This window comes from Neoarius graeffei, chromosome 12 (assembly GCF_027579695.1).
Source record: "Neoarius graeffei isolate fNeoGra1 chromosome 12, fNeoGra1.pri, whole genome shotgun sequence".
Classification (NCBI taxonomy): Eukaryota; Metazoa; Chordata; class Actinopteri; order Siluriformes; family Ariidae; genus Neoarius; species Neoarius graeffei.
The window spans coordinates 33,045,210-33,063,444 of record NC_083580.1 but is presented as its reverse complement, the minus strand read 5'-3'; the positions used below and the strand labels follow the sequence as shown (position 1 = coordinate 33,063,444).

General features: G+C 41.5%; 1 protein-coding gene across 1 annotated transcript in view; it reads left to right on the top strand.

Annotated features, from left to right (window-relative positions):
* dacha (dachshund a) overlaps positions 1-18,235 on the top strand; it is a 954,430-nt gene that overhangs the window by 886,182 nt on the left and 50,013 nt on the right. The window contains exon 11 of the mRNA XM_060935796.1: positions 7,727-7,789. Coding sequence (XP_060791779.1) covers positions 7,727-7,789 — 63 coding nt within the window. The remainder of the gene's footprint in view (positions 1-7,726; positions 7,790-18,235) is intronic.

The following is an 18,235-nucleotide window of genomic DNA, read 5'->3' as shown; positions in this document are numbered from 1 at the left end:
GGACAAACTCCAAACGTGTTTCTTAAGCAGTGATTTTTTTTTTCTGGCCACTCTTCCATAAAGCCCAGTTCTGTGGCATGTACAGCTTAAAGTGGTCCTATGGACAGATACTCCTATCTCCGCTGTGGATCTTTGCAGCTCCTTCAGTGTTATCTTTGGTGTCTTTGTTGCATGTCTGATTAATGCCCTCCTTGCCCGGTCTGTGAGTTTTTGTGGGCGGCCTTCTCTTGTCAGGTTTGTAGTGGTGCCATATTCTTTCCATTTTGCTATAATGGATTTAATGGTGCTCCCTGGGATATTCAAAGTTTGGGATATTTTTTAGAACCCAACCCTGAGCCATACTTCTCCACAACTTTGTCTCTGACATGTTTGGAGTGCTCCTTGGTTCTCATGTTGCTTGCTTAGTAGTGTTGCAGGGTCAGAGTCCTTGTAGAACAGGTTGATTTATACAGACATCATGTGACACTGATTGCACCACAGGTGGCTCTTAATCAACTAATTATGTGACTTATGAAGTGAATTGTTTGGACCAGCTCTTATTTAGGGGTTTCATATGAAAGGGGGTGAATACCTATGCACACTCCATATTTGATTTTTAATCTTGATTATTGTGTCACAAACAATTTGCACCTTATAAAGTGGTAGGCATGTTGTGTAAATCAAATGGTACTAACCCTCAAAAAATCCATTTTAATTCCATCTTGTAATGCAACAAAACAGGACAAACATTCAGGGGGATGAATGCTTTTGCAAGACACTGTATATGCAGTGCTGAATTAATTCCAAAACCTCATACACTGGTATTCAGATCATGGATAGAACAACATACATGGCTGGTTTATACTTCTGCACTAAAACATATTTTATGGTGATGCAGCGAGAAAGGATTATGACTAAGCAGGGTGCACAGAGTCGAACTGACATGCTAACTTGCAGTCCTCTCTAAAGCTAGCAGCAAAACCTATGCATCTTCAGTGATCTGTGTCAAATAGCCTTCAGGAAAATGCTAACTGGTTAAGGTAGGGATATGTGTCCCTTCTTCTGTAGGTTGTATCAAGAGTTTGAGTAGTATTGCCTGTCACTCAGTTTTAACAAATAAATATTATAACTTGGCAGAGAACAAAAGTTATACTATTAAGACCACATTATGATCATATATTCTTTGTTGTATTATAGTCACTTTAAAATAAATTAGAACATGCAACCACACAGACATGTCTTCCAAACTCTTATAAAAGCTGTTAGTTGATCTTCATTCCCAGTTACACTTAAATATTCAGTTTATTAAACACACTGCATGTAACTAACTAATATTTAATGTGCTTTAAAGTTATCTGATGTTAATTAGAATATTAGACTTAAACTCTTTACACAGAATACCAGCAAGTACAATAGAATAATTTTGTTTTGTCCACTTACTCTTAAGTGGACTTAAGAGTAACTTAATATTAAGCTTACTGCTGAATATTGAGTTTGTCTCAATATTAGAATGTTTTAACTTAATAGAGCATGTTCACTTTCCAACTTGTACTCATGGTCATACTCTTGATTTGTTCTGTTCTAATGGTTTGAATGATGTCTCTGGTTCATTCTCTGGTATCTCTGATCATAAGCTTATTGAATGCAGCTTTCACATTTCTACTTCTTCCTTGGAGGAAAAACTCTGTCTCCTATTGTAATAGATCTGTCAACTTCCATCCATTTGCTGCTTCCCTTCTGTCTTACTTCCATAAAAACTCTTCCCCTGACAGTATGGTTTCCCTTTATAATGACACTCTCTGAACTGCTCAGTGATCTAGCCCCCTTTAAAGAATTGGCTTTGCCTGCAGCGCCTGTCTTTGTTTCACCCCTGAGATCACAGTAATGAAGGCCACTAGCCGGCATCTTGAGCACCGTTATAAGAAAACTGGTCTTACCATCCACTCACAATTATACCCAGAGCATATAATTACAAGTTGCCCTAAATGCTGCCTGCCCCAACTATTACTACTCCATCATAAATGGTGCAAACAAAACATCCGTAAACAAAATCCACTTGTTTCATACTTGTTGACTCTCGTTCTGCCTCTGAATTCATTAGTCCTTCCTCCTGTCAGCTTAACCCTGCCCTCACCCCTCTACTTAAGCCATGTTCATCTATCATCAATATTCCAATTGTCACAGTAATTAATACATGTCTCTCTTCTGGTCCTGTCCCTCATGCCTTCAAAACTGCTGTAATTACATTATCCTTAAAAAGCCTGACTTGGATCCAACATCTCTTTCTGATTACAGACCCATCTCAAATCTTTCTTTCCTAGCTAAAGAAAGAATGGTAGCTCCATAACCCAAATTTTTCCTCATGATAACATACTGTATGAGTCTTTTCAGTCTGGTTTCCATACACAGTATAGCACTGAGACATCTCTTCTATGAGTTGTTAATGATCTCCTCTTGTCCACCGATAGTGGCTCGCTCAATATCCTCCTTCTCCTTGAGTGAAGTGCAGCATTTGACGCTATTAATCATGATGTCCTCATTTCCCATCTTTCTTCTATTAGTATCACTGACATTGCCCTTCAATGGTTCAGGTTGTATCTCACAAACAGACAACAGTTCATCACACTAGGTCTACACAAGTCTTGTTATCTGTGGTGTCCTTCAGGGATCAGTTCTTAGGCACCTTCTCTATCTAATCTACATCCTACCCCTTGGTCAGATTATGCATATCCATGGCCTTAACTTTCATTGCTTTACAGATATTCAGTTATATCTCAGCACATACTCCCCCACAGACTCTCCTCCCAATACATTAACTGATAGTATGTCTGGTTTAAAGCTTTGGATGCAGGATAACTTTCTCAAGTTGAACACAAACAAAACTGAAATTCTACTGGTTAGCCCCAAATTCTTACTATCTCAGTCCTCCAGATTTTCTGTTAGTATTGCTTGTTAAACCTGCTCCTGTTGTCAGAAATCTTGGTGTACTATTTGACTCATCACTTAATTTTGATTGACATATCAAGTCCCTCACCAACATTTCATCTCCATAACATTGATCATCTCTGCCCATTTTCATGATGCACAAACTCTGGTTCATGCTTTCATTATGCCCTGTTTAGACTACTGTAATTCCCTCTTCATCGGCCTCCTGGCTAAATCTTTATAAACACTACAGTATATTCAGAACTCTGAAGCTAGAGTTCTCACCCATACCAAGGGCTCTCCTCACATCACCCCCATCAGCTCTGAATTACACTGGCTACCAGGTCAGTCCCGTATTAACTTCAAAATCTTGTTTCTCACCTTCAAAGCCCTGCATAACCTTGCTCTTCCTTACCTTGGTGATCTTCTGCCCCCTTACTGCCCCCTCACTCTCTCAGGTCTTTTACTAATCCTTGCTGTCCCATGCACCAGACTTTCCACTCTGGGAGACTAGTCCATCAGTGCCATGGACCACAAACTTTGGAACTCTTTTCCACAATGTCTCTATGATGACTCTTCTTTTTCTCTTCTTTTTCAAATATGAATTACAAACTATTCTCTTTAATGAACGCTACTTTTCCTCCTTTAGTGCTTAATCTGCTCCACCCCATATAAAGTGACCTTGGGTTTGTGAAAGGCACTATATAAATGTAACTTATTAGCTCATGCTTTGGACATTGCCAGATTTTTCTTGAGTAAATGAAAATGAAACGAGTGGCATCTGAAGTGGGGTTTCTCAGTCCCATCTTTAAACATGGAAAAATATCCTGGACTTGAATGGGATGATACCCATAATTAATTAATAGGGTCATATTTATGTGTGGGCCGCATGGTGGTGTAGTGGTTAGCGCTGTCGCCTCACAGCAAGAAGGGCCAGGTTCGAGCTCCGTGGCCGGCGAGGGCCTTTCTGTGTGGAGTTTGCATGTTCTCCCTGTGTCCGCGTGGGTTTCCTCCGGGTGCTCCAGTTTCCCCCACAGTCCAAAGACATGCAGGTTAGGTTAACTGGTGACTCTAAATTGACCGTAGGTGTGAATGTGAGTGTGAATGGTTGTCTGTGTCTATGTGTCAGCCCTGTGATGACCTGGTGACTTGTCCAGGGTGTACCCCACCTTTCGCCCGTAGTCAGCTGGGATAGGCTCCAGCTTGCCTGCGACCCTGTAGAACAGGATAAAGCAGCTAGAGATAATGAGATGAGATGAGACTATATAAATGTAACTTATTAGCTCATGCTTTGGACATTGCCAGATTTTTCTTGAGTAAATGAAAATGAAACGAGTGGCATCTGAAATGGGGTTTCTCAGTCCCATCTTTAAACATGGAAAAATATCCTGGACTTGAATGGGATGATACCCATAATTAATTAATAGGGTCATATTTATGTGTGGGCAGCGTGGTGGTGTAGTGGTTAGCGCTCTCACCTCACAGCAAGAAGATCCGGGTTCGAGCCCCGTGGCCAGCGAGGGCCTTTCTGTGCGGAGTTTGCATGTTCTCCCTGTGTCTGCGTGGGTTTCCTCTGGGTGCTCCGGTTTCCCCCACAGTCCAAAGACATGCAGGTTAGGTTAACTGGTGACTCTAAATTGACCATAGGTGTGAATGCGAGTGTGAATGGTTGTCTGTGTCTATGTGTCAGTCCTGTGATGACCTGGTGACTTGTCCAGGGTGTACCCTGCCTTTCGCCCGTAGTCAGCTGGGATAGGCTCCAGCTTGCCTGTGACTACTTATACTATTTATGTAAATTGTTTATTACTATTATTTAACCAATTTTTTTATACTTGATTGCAACTTTAAAGAAGTCTTCAAGGAGTCAACTGTATATAATGTCTTGCATTGTATTGCAGCAGCCTCTAAGATACAGTGCATAGCTCTGTAGTGCCTTACCATCATCGGACTTGATACTTGTCCACTTCAGGGCTTTATCAATGTATGCCATTGTAATTTTTAAGTTATCTCCAAAGTTCTCCTGTAGGAGTCGTTTAGCCTCATGATATCCTCTTGAAGGATCCATATGGAAGCAGCTTCGGACGAGTTCTCTGGGTTGGCCTGTCATATACTGCTCGAGATAATACAGGCGATGTTGATTGATTGCTGTTTTGTCTTCAATACTGTATTCAAAGGCATGCATGAATGTTTTGAAACTTAATGGATCACCATGAAAAGCTGGTATTTCTCTAACAGGTAATAGTGCTTGCTTATGTTGTAGTACAAGTAAATCAACAATGCCATTCTGTCTTTGCATGACAGAAGACAAACCGTCATAGTCTGGTCTTGACTCAGTATAAATGGGCTTTGGACCACTTTTCCTTGGAGGGATCTTCTCCTGCTTGAACTTTAAAGAGATTGGTGTCTTTGTGGCTGTGACAGACTGCTTTGGAGTTGAGACTGGACGCTTTGGGATTACCTGTGGTTGCTTTGTGGTTGTAACAACTCTAGCAAGGCTAGGCTGTTGCAGAATTGTTTGCAGTGGTGTTTTAGGAACTGTAGATATTCTAGCAAACCCCACAGGTGACTGCTGTAGTCTTGATGCCTGTAAAGATGGTCTATGGCTTTCTAAGTAGGAGTTCATGCCATCTTCAGACCTTCCTGACTGCACATCAAAGCTTTCCAGGACCTTTAACTTGGCATCTGATGCTGCAATTTCTGCTTCGAGTTGGGTGTTTTCAATCTTTGAGTCTAAAAGCAATCTCTGTTGCTCAAGTGCATGCTTAGCGTGCAATGCTTCCCTACGTGACAACAGTGCAGCTTGCTCAGCAAGAGCCTTCCTATGCGCAGAGCTCACTGAAGATGATTTAGATCTACTAACATTAGAAATGCTATCATTTGGATGGATCAAATCTTGTGGATCTATTGACTCTGGTGGATCTAATGCAGCCTCTGGTTCAACAGACTCTTGTTCTTCTACAGGCAATTCCTGCTCCTCTAATTCGCCTTGCTGTGCCATTAATTCCTCCCAATCCTGTTCCTCTACTAGGAAATCTTGAAATGGTTCCATCCTAGGTTCATACCATTCAGCTTTGTCTTTTTTCTTTTCCTCTTCAGGTAATACATTTTGCACAGCGTCATGAGCATTCTTAAATTCTTCACAAAGTGATTGGAAAATAACAATGTTTCACAGCATCAATATCCTTTTCTTGCATTGTCCTTTTAAGTTCATTCATTTTGCGTGTACATGTTGCTAATTTGCCTTTTCTGACCTCCTTTAGTTCCTTAATATGCTCATCCATTTCAGCAGATTGAGTACCATCCATAGTGGCCATTAATAATTGAAGGATTGAATAACCCTGTTTAATAGGCCTTTTAAATGCAGCGTGATTCACACAATTCAAACAAACAAATCAAAAGTTCCACTGAGCCTAAACGTTTCTTTTAAACCGTAGGCTATTAAATCAACTATTCCTCACTCAATAAACAGGTTTGCTTCATTCACGCTCGGATGCACGAGCTTCAAAGGCTATATTTAAGCGCTACAACCAAGCACTTCACTGTCGTGACAAAATAGGAAATAACGTAAGAGCACAATGCTAATTGTTGCAGTCTCAGCGTTCAAACGTTTCAAGTCAAAGCACATTACACTGTATCAAACTTTCTCAACGTTTATCAAGCACTCAAAGAGTCAACGTTATGCTTGTCCAAATAAAACAATCTGAGTTTGGGTGGGTTATCGCGTTACTCACAACCCGACGAAAGTTTTCACCGTCTGCCGCTTTCTCCAAGGCAGCAGGTGTCCTGATACCAGCGTTGAATCTGCGTGGTTTATCCTCTGGTGTGGTTAATCCAATACAGAATGCTTTCATAATCCTTGATGAAGTTTTTTGACTTTATTTCAGCAACTTGTCTTACCATCCATCAAGCCGCCGTGCAAGCCAGGCCAGGGGGATTTTGGACGCACGTTCAATAAACTTAAACTAAATTGCAAAGAAAATAGGATCTTCTATCCTTCTAAATATGCAACAACTTAAATATCCCATTCAATGGTGTATGCGTATGTAAACGAAAAATTTCTATGCTAATTTGTATGTTCTGGTGTGTTCTAATGTGTTATCATGATCAAAAAACTATATTGCTCCCAACTGTGGCTAGCATTTCTACTCAAATGCGCTCAACTGGCAGGCCTCACTTCTTGTCTACCTATTAAGAGTTCCTGGTGGGGTCATGAGTCAAAGTAAAAGTGCTAGCAGGGGTAGGTAATTTCAATAAAATAAAACTAAGAATAAATTGGCCCTAACACCCTGGACAAGTCGCCAGGTCATCACAGGGCTGACACATAGACACAGACAACCATTCACACCAACAGTCAATTTAGAGTCACCAGTTAACTTAACCTGCATGTCTTTGGACTGTGGGGGAAACTGGAGCACCCAGAGGAAACCCATGCGGACAACATGCAAACTCCACACAGAAAGGCCCTCACCAGCCACGGGGCTCGAACCCGGACCCGCTTGCTGTGAGGCAACAGCGCTAACCAATACACCACCGTGCTGCCCCTGAGCATTAATGTTTTAATTAAATAATTTGCATTTCCTAACATTGTAAATTAGATTAATTTATGATATATTCATTCTGGCAGCCCTGCAACTTTGTTTGGGGCCTTAAAGTGGGAGGTGTGTGTGTGTGTGTACACATGACCGAATAGCCACCTTTGTGTGTGTGTGCGCGCGTGTGTCCCAACATAAGTGATTACACCTGATGTATTCAATAGTGTTGTTGGCTGGTAGTGTGATCAGTTAGCAACTTCTGACAGTGTGCTGTGATTGGTTGGTTTTAGAAGCAGCGATACCAGAAGTGGAACCTGAACATAATGGCAGTCAGCAGGACTCAGCCATACAAGGTAAGAATGGGCTATATTGTGTGTATTTGTCCAATATCAAGTCAAGTCAGTTTATTTGTGAAGCACTTTTAACAACAGACATTGTCACAAATCAGCATTACAGAAAAGCAAAGACTTCTAAACATATGAATTAATTTTATCCCGAATAAATGTATTTATCCCTGATGAGATGGGACGGTGGCCAGGAAAAACTCCCTCAGATGACATGAGGAAGAAACCTTGAGAGGAACCAGACTCAAAAGGGAACCCATCCACATTTGGGTGATAATAGATAGCATGATTATAAATAATTTGCTACTACAGTGGTGCTTGAAAGTTTGTGAACCTTTTAGAATGTTCTATATTTCTGCATTAATATGACCTAAAACATCATCAGATTTTCACACAAGTCCTAAAAGTAGATAAAGAGAACCCAGTTAAACAAATGAGACAAAAATATGATACTTGGTCACTTATTTATTCAGGAAAATGATCCAATATTACGTATCTGTGAGTGGCAAAAGTATGTGGTCCTTTGCTTTCAGTATCTGGTGTGACCCCCTTGTGCAGCAATAACTGCAACTAAACGTTTCCAGTAACTGTTGATCAGTCCTGCACACCGGCTTGGAGGAATTTTAGCTCATTCCTCCATACAGAACAGCTTCAACTCTGGGATGTTGGTAGGCTTCCTCACAAGAACTGCTCACTTCAGGTCCTTCCACAACATTTCAACTGGATTAAGGTCAGGACTTTGACTTGGCCTTTCCAAAACATTAACTTTATCTTCTTTAACCATTCTTTGGTAGAACAACTTGTGTGCTTAGGGTCGTTGTCTTGTTGCATGACCCACCTTCTCTTGATATTCAGTTCATGGACAGATGTCCTGACATTTTCCTTTAGAATTCACTGGTATAACTCAGAATTCATCATTCCATCAATGATGGCAAGCTGTCCTGGCCTGGATGCAGCAAAACAGGCCCAAACCATGATACTACCACCACCATGTTTCACAGATGGGATAGGGTTCTTATGCTGGAATGCAGTGTTTTCCTTTCTCCAAACATAATGCTTCTCATTTAAACCAAAAAGTTCTATTTTGGTCTCATCTGTCCACAAAACATTTTTCCAATAGCCTTCTGGCTTGTCCATATGATCTTTAGCAAACTGCAGATGAGCAGCAATGTTCTTTTTGGAGAGCAGTGGTTTTCTCCTTGCAACCCTGCCATGTACACCATTGTTGTTCAGTGTTCTCCTGATGGTGGACTCATGAACATTAACATTAGCCAATGTGAGAGAGGCCTTCAGTTGCTTAGAAGTTACCCTGGGGTCCTTTGTGACCTCACCAACTATTACACGCCTTGCTCTTGGAGTGATCTTTGTTGGTTGACCACTCCTGGGGAGGGTAACAATGGTCTTGAATTTCCTCCATTTGTACACAATCTGTCGGACTGTGGATTGGTGGAATCCAAACTCTTTAGAAATGGTTTTGTAATCTTTTCCAGCCTGATGAGCGTCAACAACGCTTTTTCTGAGGTCATCAAAAATTTCCTTTGTTCGTGCCATGATACACTTCTACAAACATGTGTTGTGAAGATCAGACTTTGATAAATCCCTGTTCCTTAAATAAAACAGGGTGCCCACTCACACCTGATTGTCATCCCATTGATTGAAAACACCTGGCTCTAATTTCACCTTCAAATTAACTGCTAATCCTAGAGGTTCACATACTTTTGGCACTCACAGATGTGTCATATTGGATCATTTTCCTCAATAAATAAATGACTGAGTATAAAATTTTTGTCTCATTTGTTTAACTGGGCTCTCTTTATCTACTTTTAGGACATGTGTGAAAATCTGATGATGTTTTAGGTCATATTTATGCAAAAATATAGAAAATTCTAAAGGGTTCACAAACTTTCAAGTACCACTGTATAACTGTGTCCTATAGACTCACAAAGTGTCAAGTTTATTTGTATAGTGCTTTTAACAATAAACATTGTCACAAAGCAGCTTTACAGAATTTGAATGACTTAAAACATGAGCTAATTTTATCCCTAATCTATCCCCAATGAGCAAGCCTGGGGCAATGGTGGCAAGGAAAAACTCCCTCAGATGACATGAAGAAACCTCGAGAGGAACCAGACTCAAAAGGGAACCCATCCTCATTTGGGCAACAACAGACAGCATGACTATAATATTAACAGTTTTAACATGAAATCAGTTTCGTTGATGTTATAAACTCTTCATTGATGGAAACTTGTGTGCAAAACTGTTCATGACAACTGCAGTCCTAAAGTTAGCAAGTCAACTGTAGTCCTCAGCCATAAAAGCATTACTGTAAGAGTCCAGAGCATCCTCCAGGTGTGACTTTTCAACCTCTCCTCATGAGGCCGGCCTCCACAGGAGCGATGTGATGAGACTCCAACCAGACACAGGGCACCAGGATGGATCAAGCAGGTCTGAGGAGCAGAAGAGGTCAGCATCTCGATCCCAGGACGAACGTGTAACTCAGAGGGACAGATTTGGAGGGGGAGAGAGAGAGAGAAAACACAGATTGTTAGGTATGCCCAATGTCACCTGAATAAGTAGGAACAGTATACATATTGCACTGAGTACAAGCAGGGACTCCGGCAACTAACTATGACAGCATAACTAAAAGGGGAGAGCCAGAAGGTAACACATGCATGAGGGAGCCCCAGGACATAAAGCAGCCAGCCACTGCACCGTCAACAAACTCGAGTGAGCAAGCGAGCGGAGACTGACAGCATCCATACATCCCAGTTTACCAAAACACTCTATGTCTGAGGACCCTCCAGATCTACACCTTTACCTCATAAACACCATTAACAAAAGGCTCGACTAAACAGATATGTTTTCAGCCTAGACTTAAACACTGAGACTGTGTCTGATTCCCAAACACTACTTGGAAGGCTGTTCCATAACTGTGGGGCTTTGTAAGAAAAGGCTCTGCCCCCTGATGTAGCCTTCACTATACGAGGTACCAGCAGATAGCCTGCAACTTTTGATCTAAGTAGGCGTGGCAGGTCATAGAGGAGCAGAAGTTCACTCGGTTACTGTGATGCGAGACCATTCAGTGCTTTAAAAGGTCAATAGTAGTACTTTATAATCAATACAAAATTTGATTGGGAGCCAATGCAGTGTGGATAAGACAGAGGTGATGTGGTCATATTTTCTAGTTCTAGTAAGGACTCTTGGTGCAGCATTTTGAACTAACTGGAGCTTGTTTATGCACTTATTGGAACATCCAGACAGTAAGGCATTACAATAATCCAACCTGGAGGTAACAAAAGCATGAATTAGTTTTTCCACGTCACGTAGTGACATTTAATTTCTTATCTTAGCAATATTTCTGAGATGAAAGAAAGCTATCCGGGTAATCAATGTGAGTTTCGAATGAAAGACTGGGGTCAATAATCACTCCGAGGTCCTTTACTGCTGCACGTGAAGAAACAGAAAGGCCATCCAGAGTTACTGTGTAATCAGAAAACTTACGTCTAGCTGCATGTGGTCCTTGTACAAGTACTTCAGTCTTGTCAGAGTTAAGCAGAAGGAAATTAATAAGCATCCAGTGTCTAATGTCCTTTACACATCCTCAATTCTATAAAGCTGGGGTGTCTCATCGGGTTTTGCAGAAACATACAACTGTGTGTCATCAGCATAACAGTGGAAACTAATACAATGTTTAGGAATAATATCACCCAGAGGTAACATATATAAAGAAAAAAGCAGTGGACCCAAGACAGAACCTTGTGGAATGCCAAACTTTACCTCAGTACGTCTAGAAATATCACCATTTATATCAACATACTGATAGCGATCAGTTAAATAAGAGCTGAGCCAGGAGAGGGCCATTCCCTTCACTCCCACAACATTTTCTAGTCTATCCAGAAGAATGGAAAGATCAATGGTATCAAATGCTGCACTAAGGTCAAGCAACACAAGCAGCAAGACACAGCCCTGAACAAACATCAACAGTAGGTCGTTTACTTCTTTAACCAAAGCTGTCTCTGTGCTATGATGAGATCTAAATCCTGACTGACACATTCCATGGATGTTATGCCTATGTAAATATGAGCATAACTGCTGTGGCACAGCTTTTTCAAGGATCTTGGAGATAAAGGGGAGGTTTGATATTGGCCGATAATTGGACAGCTGACAGGAATCAAGGTCAGGTTTTTTAATCAGGGTTTACATTCTAATTGCTGATCTGATACAGTTATATTGTTAACTATAGGGTCAGTTACATTGTCTGACCTTAAATTAGTAGTTTGAATTTTTTTGTCTGATATTCTCAATTTTGTCATTAAAAAAATTCATGAAGTCATTGCTACTACATACTGCAGGTGTGCATGTGTCTATAGTGGACTTATTCCTGGTTAATTTTGCTGCAGTATAAAATAGGAATCTAGGATTATTTTTGTTATCTTCTATTAGGGAGGAGAGATATGTTGATCTCGCAGCACTAAGAGCTTTTCTATACTTCAGGAAGTTCTCCTTCCACACTAATTTGAACACTACCAATTTTGTTTGACGCCATTTACGTTCCAATTTTCGAGTGGTCTGTTTTAAAGTGCGAGTGTCATCATTATACCAGGGTGCTAATTTTCTGTCTCTGACCATTTTCCTTTTAAGAGGAGCTACATTATTATTAGCTACATGTATGGCGGAATGTTGACTCTAAGCATTCAGTTGCCTGATCAAGTTCTGCAGGGGCTGACAGTGACCCAATCAAAGTTGATAACTCTGGGAGATCATTTATAAAGCTCTGTGCAGTAGTTGACGTGAATGTACGTTTAATACAGTAGCGTGGTGAGGTGCATATATTATTACTCAGACATAGTTTGAATGAGATGAGATGATGATCTGAGATAACTTCAGACTGTGGAAGTATGACTATATTTTCTACATTTAACCCGAATGTTAGTATTAGATCGAGGGTGTGACCACCATTATGGGTCAGTCCTATGACATTCTGATTAATGCCTACTGAATCTAAAATGGACACAAACACTGTTTTTAAAGGGTCTTCTGGGTTATCAAAGTGAATATTAAAATTTCTGACAACTAAAGCTTTGTCTAAGGAAATAACCAGATCTGAGATAAAATCTGCAAATTCAGGAAGAAACTCAGAATATGGCCCCGGGGGCCTGTAAATAATCCGTAATGGAATTAACTGGGTAGACTTATTTTTTGAGGCTACATACATTATATGAGTATGAAGAACTTCAAATGTATTAAATTTATAACCAGGTTTTTGTGTTACACCTAGATAATCATTATAAATAACCGCAACGCCTCCTTCACTGCCAGTTAGACGAGGCTGGTGTATATAACTGTATCCAGGAGGACTCGCTTCATTTAATGCTATATGTTCTTTTGGCTTAATCCATGTTTCAGTTAAACAAAGTACATTAAACTCCTGATCAGTAATGAGTTCGTTAACCATTAGCACTTTAGATGTAAGAGATCTAATATTTAATAGCCCCACCTTTAGATCAAAAGTGCTGGCAGCAGCTGTACAGTCAGTATGATCTAATTTTATATTGATTAGGTTACTGGAACAAACTCTCTGAATATTTCTACATTTTTGTTGAGCTCGGGGAACAGACACAGTCTCGATGTAGTGGACCCTGAGTGACGACTCTGTGCAGCTAGCAGACAGTCGGTTTAGCCTGTTCATCTGCTCCCTGGCCTTGGCTCTGGATTGTCAGAAATTAACTAGGCTTGTTCTGAGACTATGACCTATGGTGCAGGAAATGAGAGCAGCACCTTCCCGAGTGGGATGGATACCGTCCCGCCCTAACAGGCCAGCAGTGCACTCAAAATTAGCCCAATTATCTATAAAGCCCACACTGTTTTCAGAGCACCACCTGGACAGCCAGCAGTTCAGCGACCATAACCTGCTGTAAGCTATATCGCCACGCCGCATTGGGATGGGGCCAGAGCATACTACATCATTGGACATCGCCTTCTCAAATTTAAACACCTCTACAAAGTTACTCTTCGTAACCTCAGACTGATGAAGGCATATATCATTAGCTCCTGCATGGATAACTATCTTTGAGAACCTGTGCTTGCCTAGGACCCTAAGATTACCTGCTATGCCCGGCACCCTGGCTCCCGGTATACACCTGACTAAAGCTGCTGGTGCCCCTAAAGGCTGAGCTAATTTCACGTGCCATATGATAGAGTCCCCTATAACCAGAGCTCTTTCAGGTTTCTCAGTGGGTGCATCACTAAGGAGAGCAAACCTGTTCAACACGTGACGCAGACAGGAGTGGTGCTCCCATGGGTGAGCCTCAGCAGTAGCTTTGGCTCTACGCTTATGCTGCTGAGCCGTCACCCATTCGCCCCGCTGTTAGGGCTCTAATGCCGGAGTTGGGGGATTACTAACTCCACCTAGGACATCCAGAATTTCCTCGACAGAAACTACACTGTTCTCACGCTCACTGACCTTCTCTAAAGCCTGGACATGCACTTCTAGCACTATAATCTTCTCTGTCAGAGAGCTAACTAATCTGCACTTATCACAAATAAAGCTATCGCTAGTGACAGAGGAAGAATGACTAAACATCCTGCACTCAGCACACTGAACAGGCTGAAGATGTGCCATGATGAAAAGATTCACATACCTTAATCAAAGATTCAAAGATCTGATCTGTTGATATTAAAGCAGATCCGATGTGGATGGCCTCCGATTGTGGCCTTTACACAGGAGGAGAAAAAAAAAGCTTCCAGTCTCGGCATTTTTCTGAAAAAAGAAAAAAAACGGAAAAAGGAAAGCGAAAGTGGAAAATACAAAAAGGAAAGCGACAGTACAATAAAAATGAAGATGATACTGGAAAATTATTTGTCTAAATTTTTTTAAAAAAAGATTAGCAATTAATGCCAACACTCGCGGGAAAAAAGGACTCATCACAAACAATTCAGGAACCAGGAAGTGCGTAGCACAGAATGTGCATGCGCCCAAAGTGCACAAACTTTCCTGCTTACACAAAGTGCAATTGTGTAACCAGGAAATTCATTCTAGTTTTAGCATGAAGTCTGTTTTGTTGAAGTTATCAACTGTTAATTGATGGAGACTTAAGTGCAAAACTGTTCATGACAACTGCAGTCCTAAAATTATCATGGCAATTGTAGTCCAAAACCATTGTAGCAAAACCAAGTGTCCAGAGCCATCTTCTATGTATGTCTTTCGACTGTCCATATGGGGCCATCCTCCACAGGAGCAATGTGATGAGACTCCAGCCAGGCATAGGGCATCAGGATGGATCAGGCAGCTCCAGAGAGCAGAGGAGGTCAGCATCACTGGTGTCTCAGGATCGAAATGTAACTTGATGAGGAGAGAGAGAGGGAAAAAAAAAACACAGGTTGTTGGGTATGCCTGGGGTCACCTAATGGTTAAGAACAGTATACATTTTGTGCTGAGTGTAAGTGGGGACTCTGGCAAGACTTACTATGAGAGCATCACTGAAAGGGAGAGCCAGAAGGTAACACAGACATGAAGGCACCTTGGGACATAAAGCAGCCAGCCACTCCACCGTCAAAAAACCTGAGTGAACACATGAAATTTAGGGGGGGCCACAGGATCCATACATCCCAGTTTACCCAAATGCTTTATGCCTGAGGACCATCCAGATCTGCTCCTTTACCAAATAAAAAGCTATCAACAAAAGGCTTGACTCATTAGATATGTTTTCAGCTTAGGTTTAAACACTGAGACTGTGAGTCCCGAACACAGCTTGGAAGGCTGTTCCATATCTGTGGGGCTTTACAAGCAACCCCCTGATGTAGCCTTCAATATATGAGGTACCAACAGATAGCCTGCACCTTTTAATCCAAGTAGGCGTGGTGTGTCATAAAGGACCAGAAATTTGCTCAGGTACTGCAGTGTGAGACCATTCAGTGCTTTATAGGTGAACAGTAATATTTTATGTTTGCAAGTCAGTTCAGGTTGTACCAGATTCCTACACAGGAATGCAACAGTGATACAGAGATTCTGTTCTGGTGTTTCGTTCTCAAAATGCTGACAATGCAAAATGTGCATTGTCAGCAAAATGTACATTTCTGATCTGGGCTTTTCATGATCAGGGTGTACTTTTTGGTTCCACAATAGTCCGAAAATCAAACCTCAGATTTCTGTTTCTCTGCTGCCAAAAATTAACATTTGAGATGGAAATGAACTGCACAGAATTTCAGAGCTACAGGTCATATACCGGGTATGTTACTTGTGGTGAGAAGACAGAATATAGTGCATTTGTCAAACTGACCCACTTTCTTATAATCCACAAGAGTAAGGTATACAAAATGAAAAGCTGTGTTGAAATGTATGTGATTTTAAGTCCAGACTTTCAAATATTGTGCAGCAGTGCTTGTACATGATTGAGATTGCTTCCAGTTGAGTGAACGCTGGCGTGCTTTGGCTGTCGCTGCTCTTCTTGGATAACTTATCTTGTTTATACTGACTTGATTGCTACACCAAGTACCACGGATACAAGCTGAAACCATGGTGAACTTTAAACTACCTTTGTGGATCATACTTTCAACTATGTTATCCACCATCACCACTGTCAACACGCTGAAGTACTCACCTGATGAGCTATGGTCTAGGGCGTAATTTTGGGCAGGGACGCTAGGGACGTGTCCCTACCAATATTCAGCCGCTACTGTGTAATCACGATCAATAAAACCGATGTCCTAACCTGAGCAATGATTATATGGCACACAAAGGGTTAAATGTATGACACTGCTAATAATCCCCCCTCTAACGTAGATATCATTCTCTGATTAGCTACCTGTTTCTCGCTAACTTACATGGTTGGCTATCCCAGCTGTCACTCCATCTGCTGTAAAAGCAGCACACTTCCCACAGCAGCCGTGACTACCCGCCCATCAACCCCCCGTATCTCACACGTACACCTACCCCACGCACCCCCCACTCTCCGTCAGCCTACAAATTGAGCTGGACTTCGATGTCCATGCATGCTTGCCCTACGACTCGCATGCTGACTTGAGTATCATGGATGACGGCCCCCCTCCCAAGAAACAAGACATTCGTTCATTCTTCTTCAAAGTCAAGAATGTAAGTGCAGGGTTTCCGTCGAGCTTTAAAAACTCAACAAAATCCTTTTGATGTATGGACACCCTTCATAAAAGTATTGCTGCGGCTTCTTAGGCAGGTTTAGCAACGTGACAGGACGCATCAGAGCTAGGCTACTGGATAGCTGCAGAGAAAAGGAATGCTGGAGCAACGTAACTTGGTGTTAGATAATATCCTCGGTGAATGAATGTTAACCCTGTGGGGTCTAGCTGTCCCCCACTGGGGACATTTCAATGTGTTCGAAACAAATGCCTAGCTCTCTGCGAGTTTTTATCCTAGAAACATATATGTGGCACCACCAGAAAGCTTGATTCTTCTAGTTTTCAAATATATGTTTTTATTACCATTATTAAAGCTGGAGATTTTGTAAGGGGAATAAAAAGAAATCCAAGACTTTGTCATACCTCAGAGGATTATTTCTCAGTGACGGCCACACCTTTCGCCTATTGACATGCTAACCACACAAGCTATTCAAGACGTCATTCGCCATTTCATAGGTGAGAACACGCCCCACCTCTCCGCTGTAAATAAGCACACATGGCTACTTACAGACATTCACTACTACTACTGACTAAGATACAGAAGATTATGGCTAACAAACGCAAGATGTCTGCGGCTGAAGCACTGCAGCTTATACAAGAACAGCTGGCAATAGCAAGCGACACAGACGACGAGAGGTCGGATGTGTCCATTGACAATGAGGATGAAGAAATGTATTTTGAGCATCGTCTGGATCCAGCAGAAGATATTCCTGAATCTAAAAAGTAAGTAGTCTATTTTCTGTCAGCAACCGAAGCAAACACACTATTGTTATGTGCAACAGTTGTAGTAGCCACTGTGGAATCCTAAAATGTGTTCTATTATAAACCAACCATTTTGAGACATAAACCTACGCTGTACTCCAGTAGAAACGGCATATCTCTACAGTATTACTACAGCTTATCTGCCAGCTACTGAAACATGCATATACATGTTGTGATGATGTTTTGATGTTGTCTCATTACTCAGCAAACAAAGGATTTTGCCTGTGCTGGGGCAAGGCCCTGTCCACACGGCAATGGATTCAGGTGACTCCGATACAATTGCTTATCGTTTAGGCCTGGCGTCCACACAGCACCGGCGTTTTGGGTGCCCAAAACGCAATCTTTTTGAGAACGGGTTCCAGAGTGGAAAGATCTGGCAACGTTGCCGTTGTGAAGTCGTCTGGATGAGTAGAATGGATTTGTTTACGATGACGTCACAACCACATGACTGTCAGTGCTTCACACTAGGTAGAAGTGTAACGAACTCGATGCGAGTTGTCAACAAATCCTATAACTTGGTTCATGAAACGCGCTTACAAAATA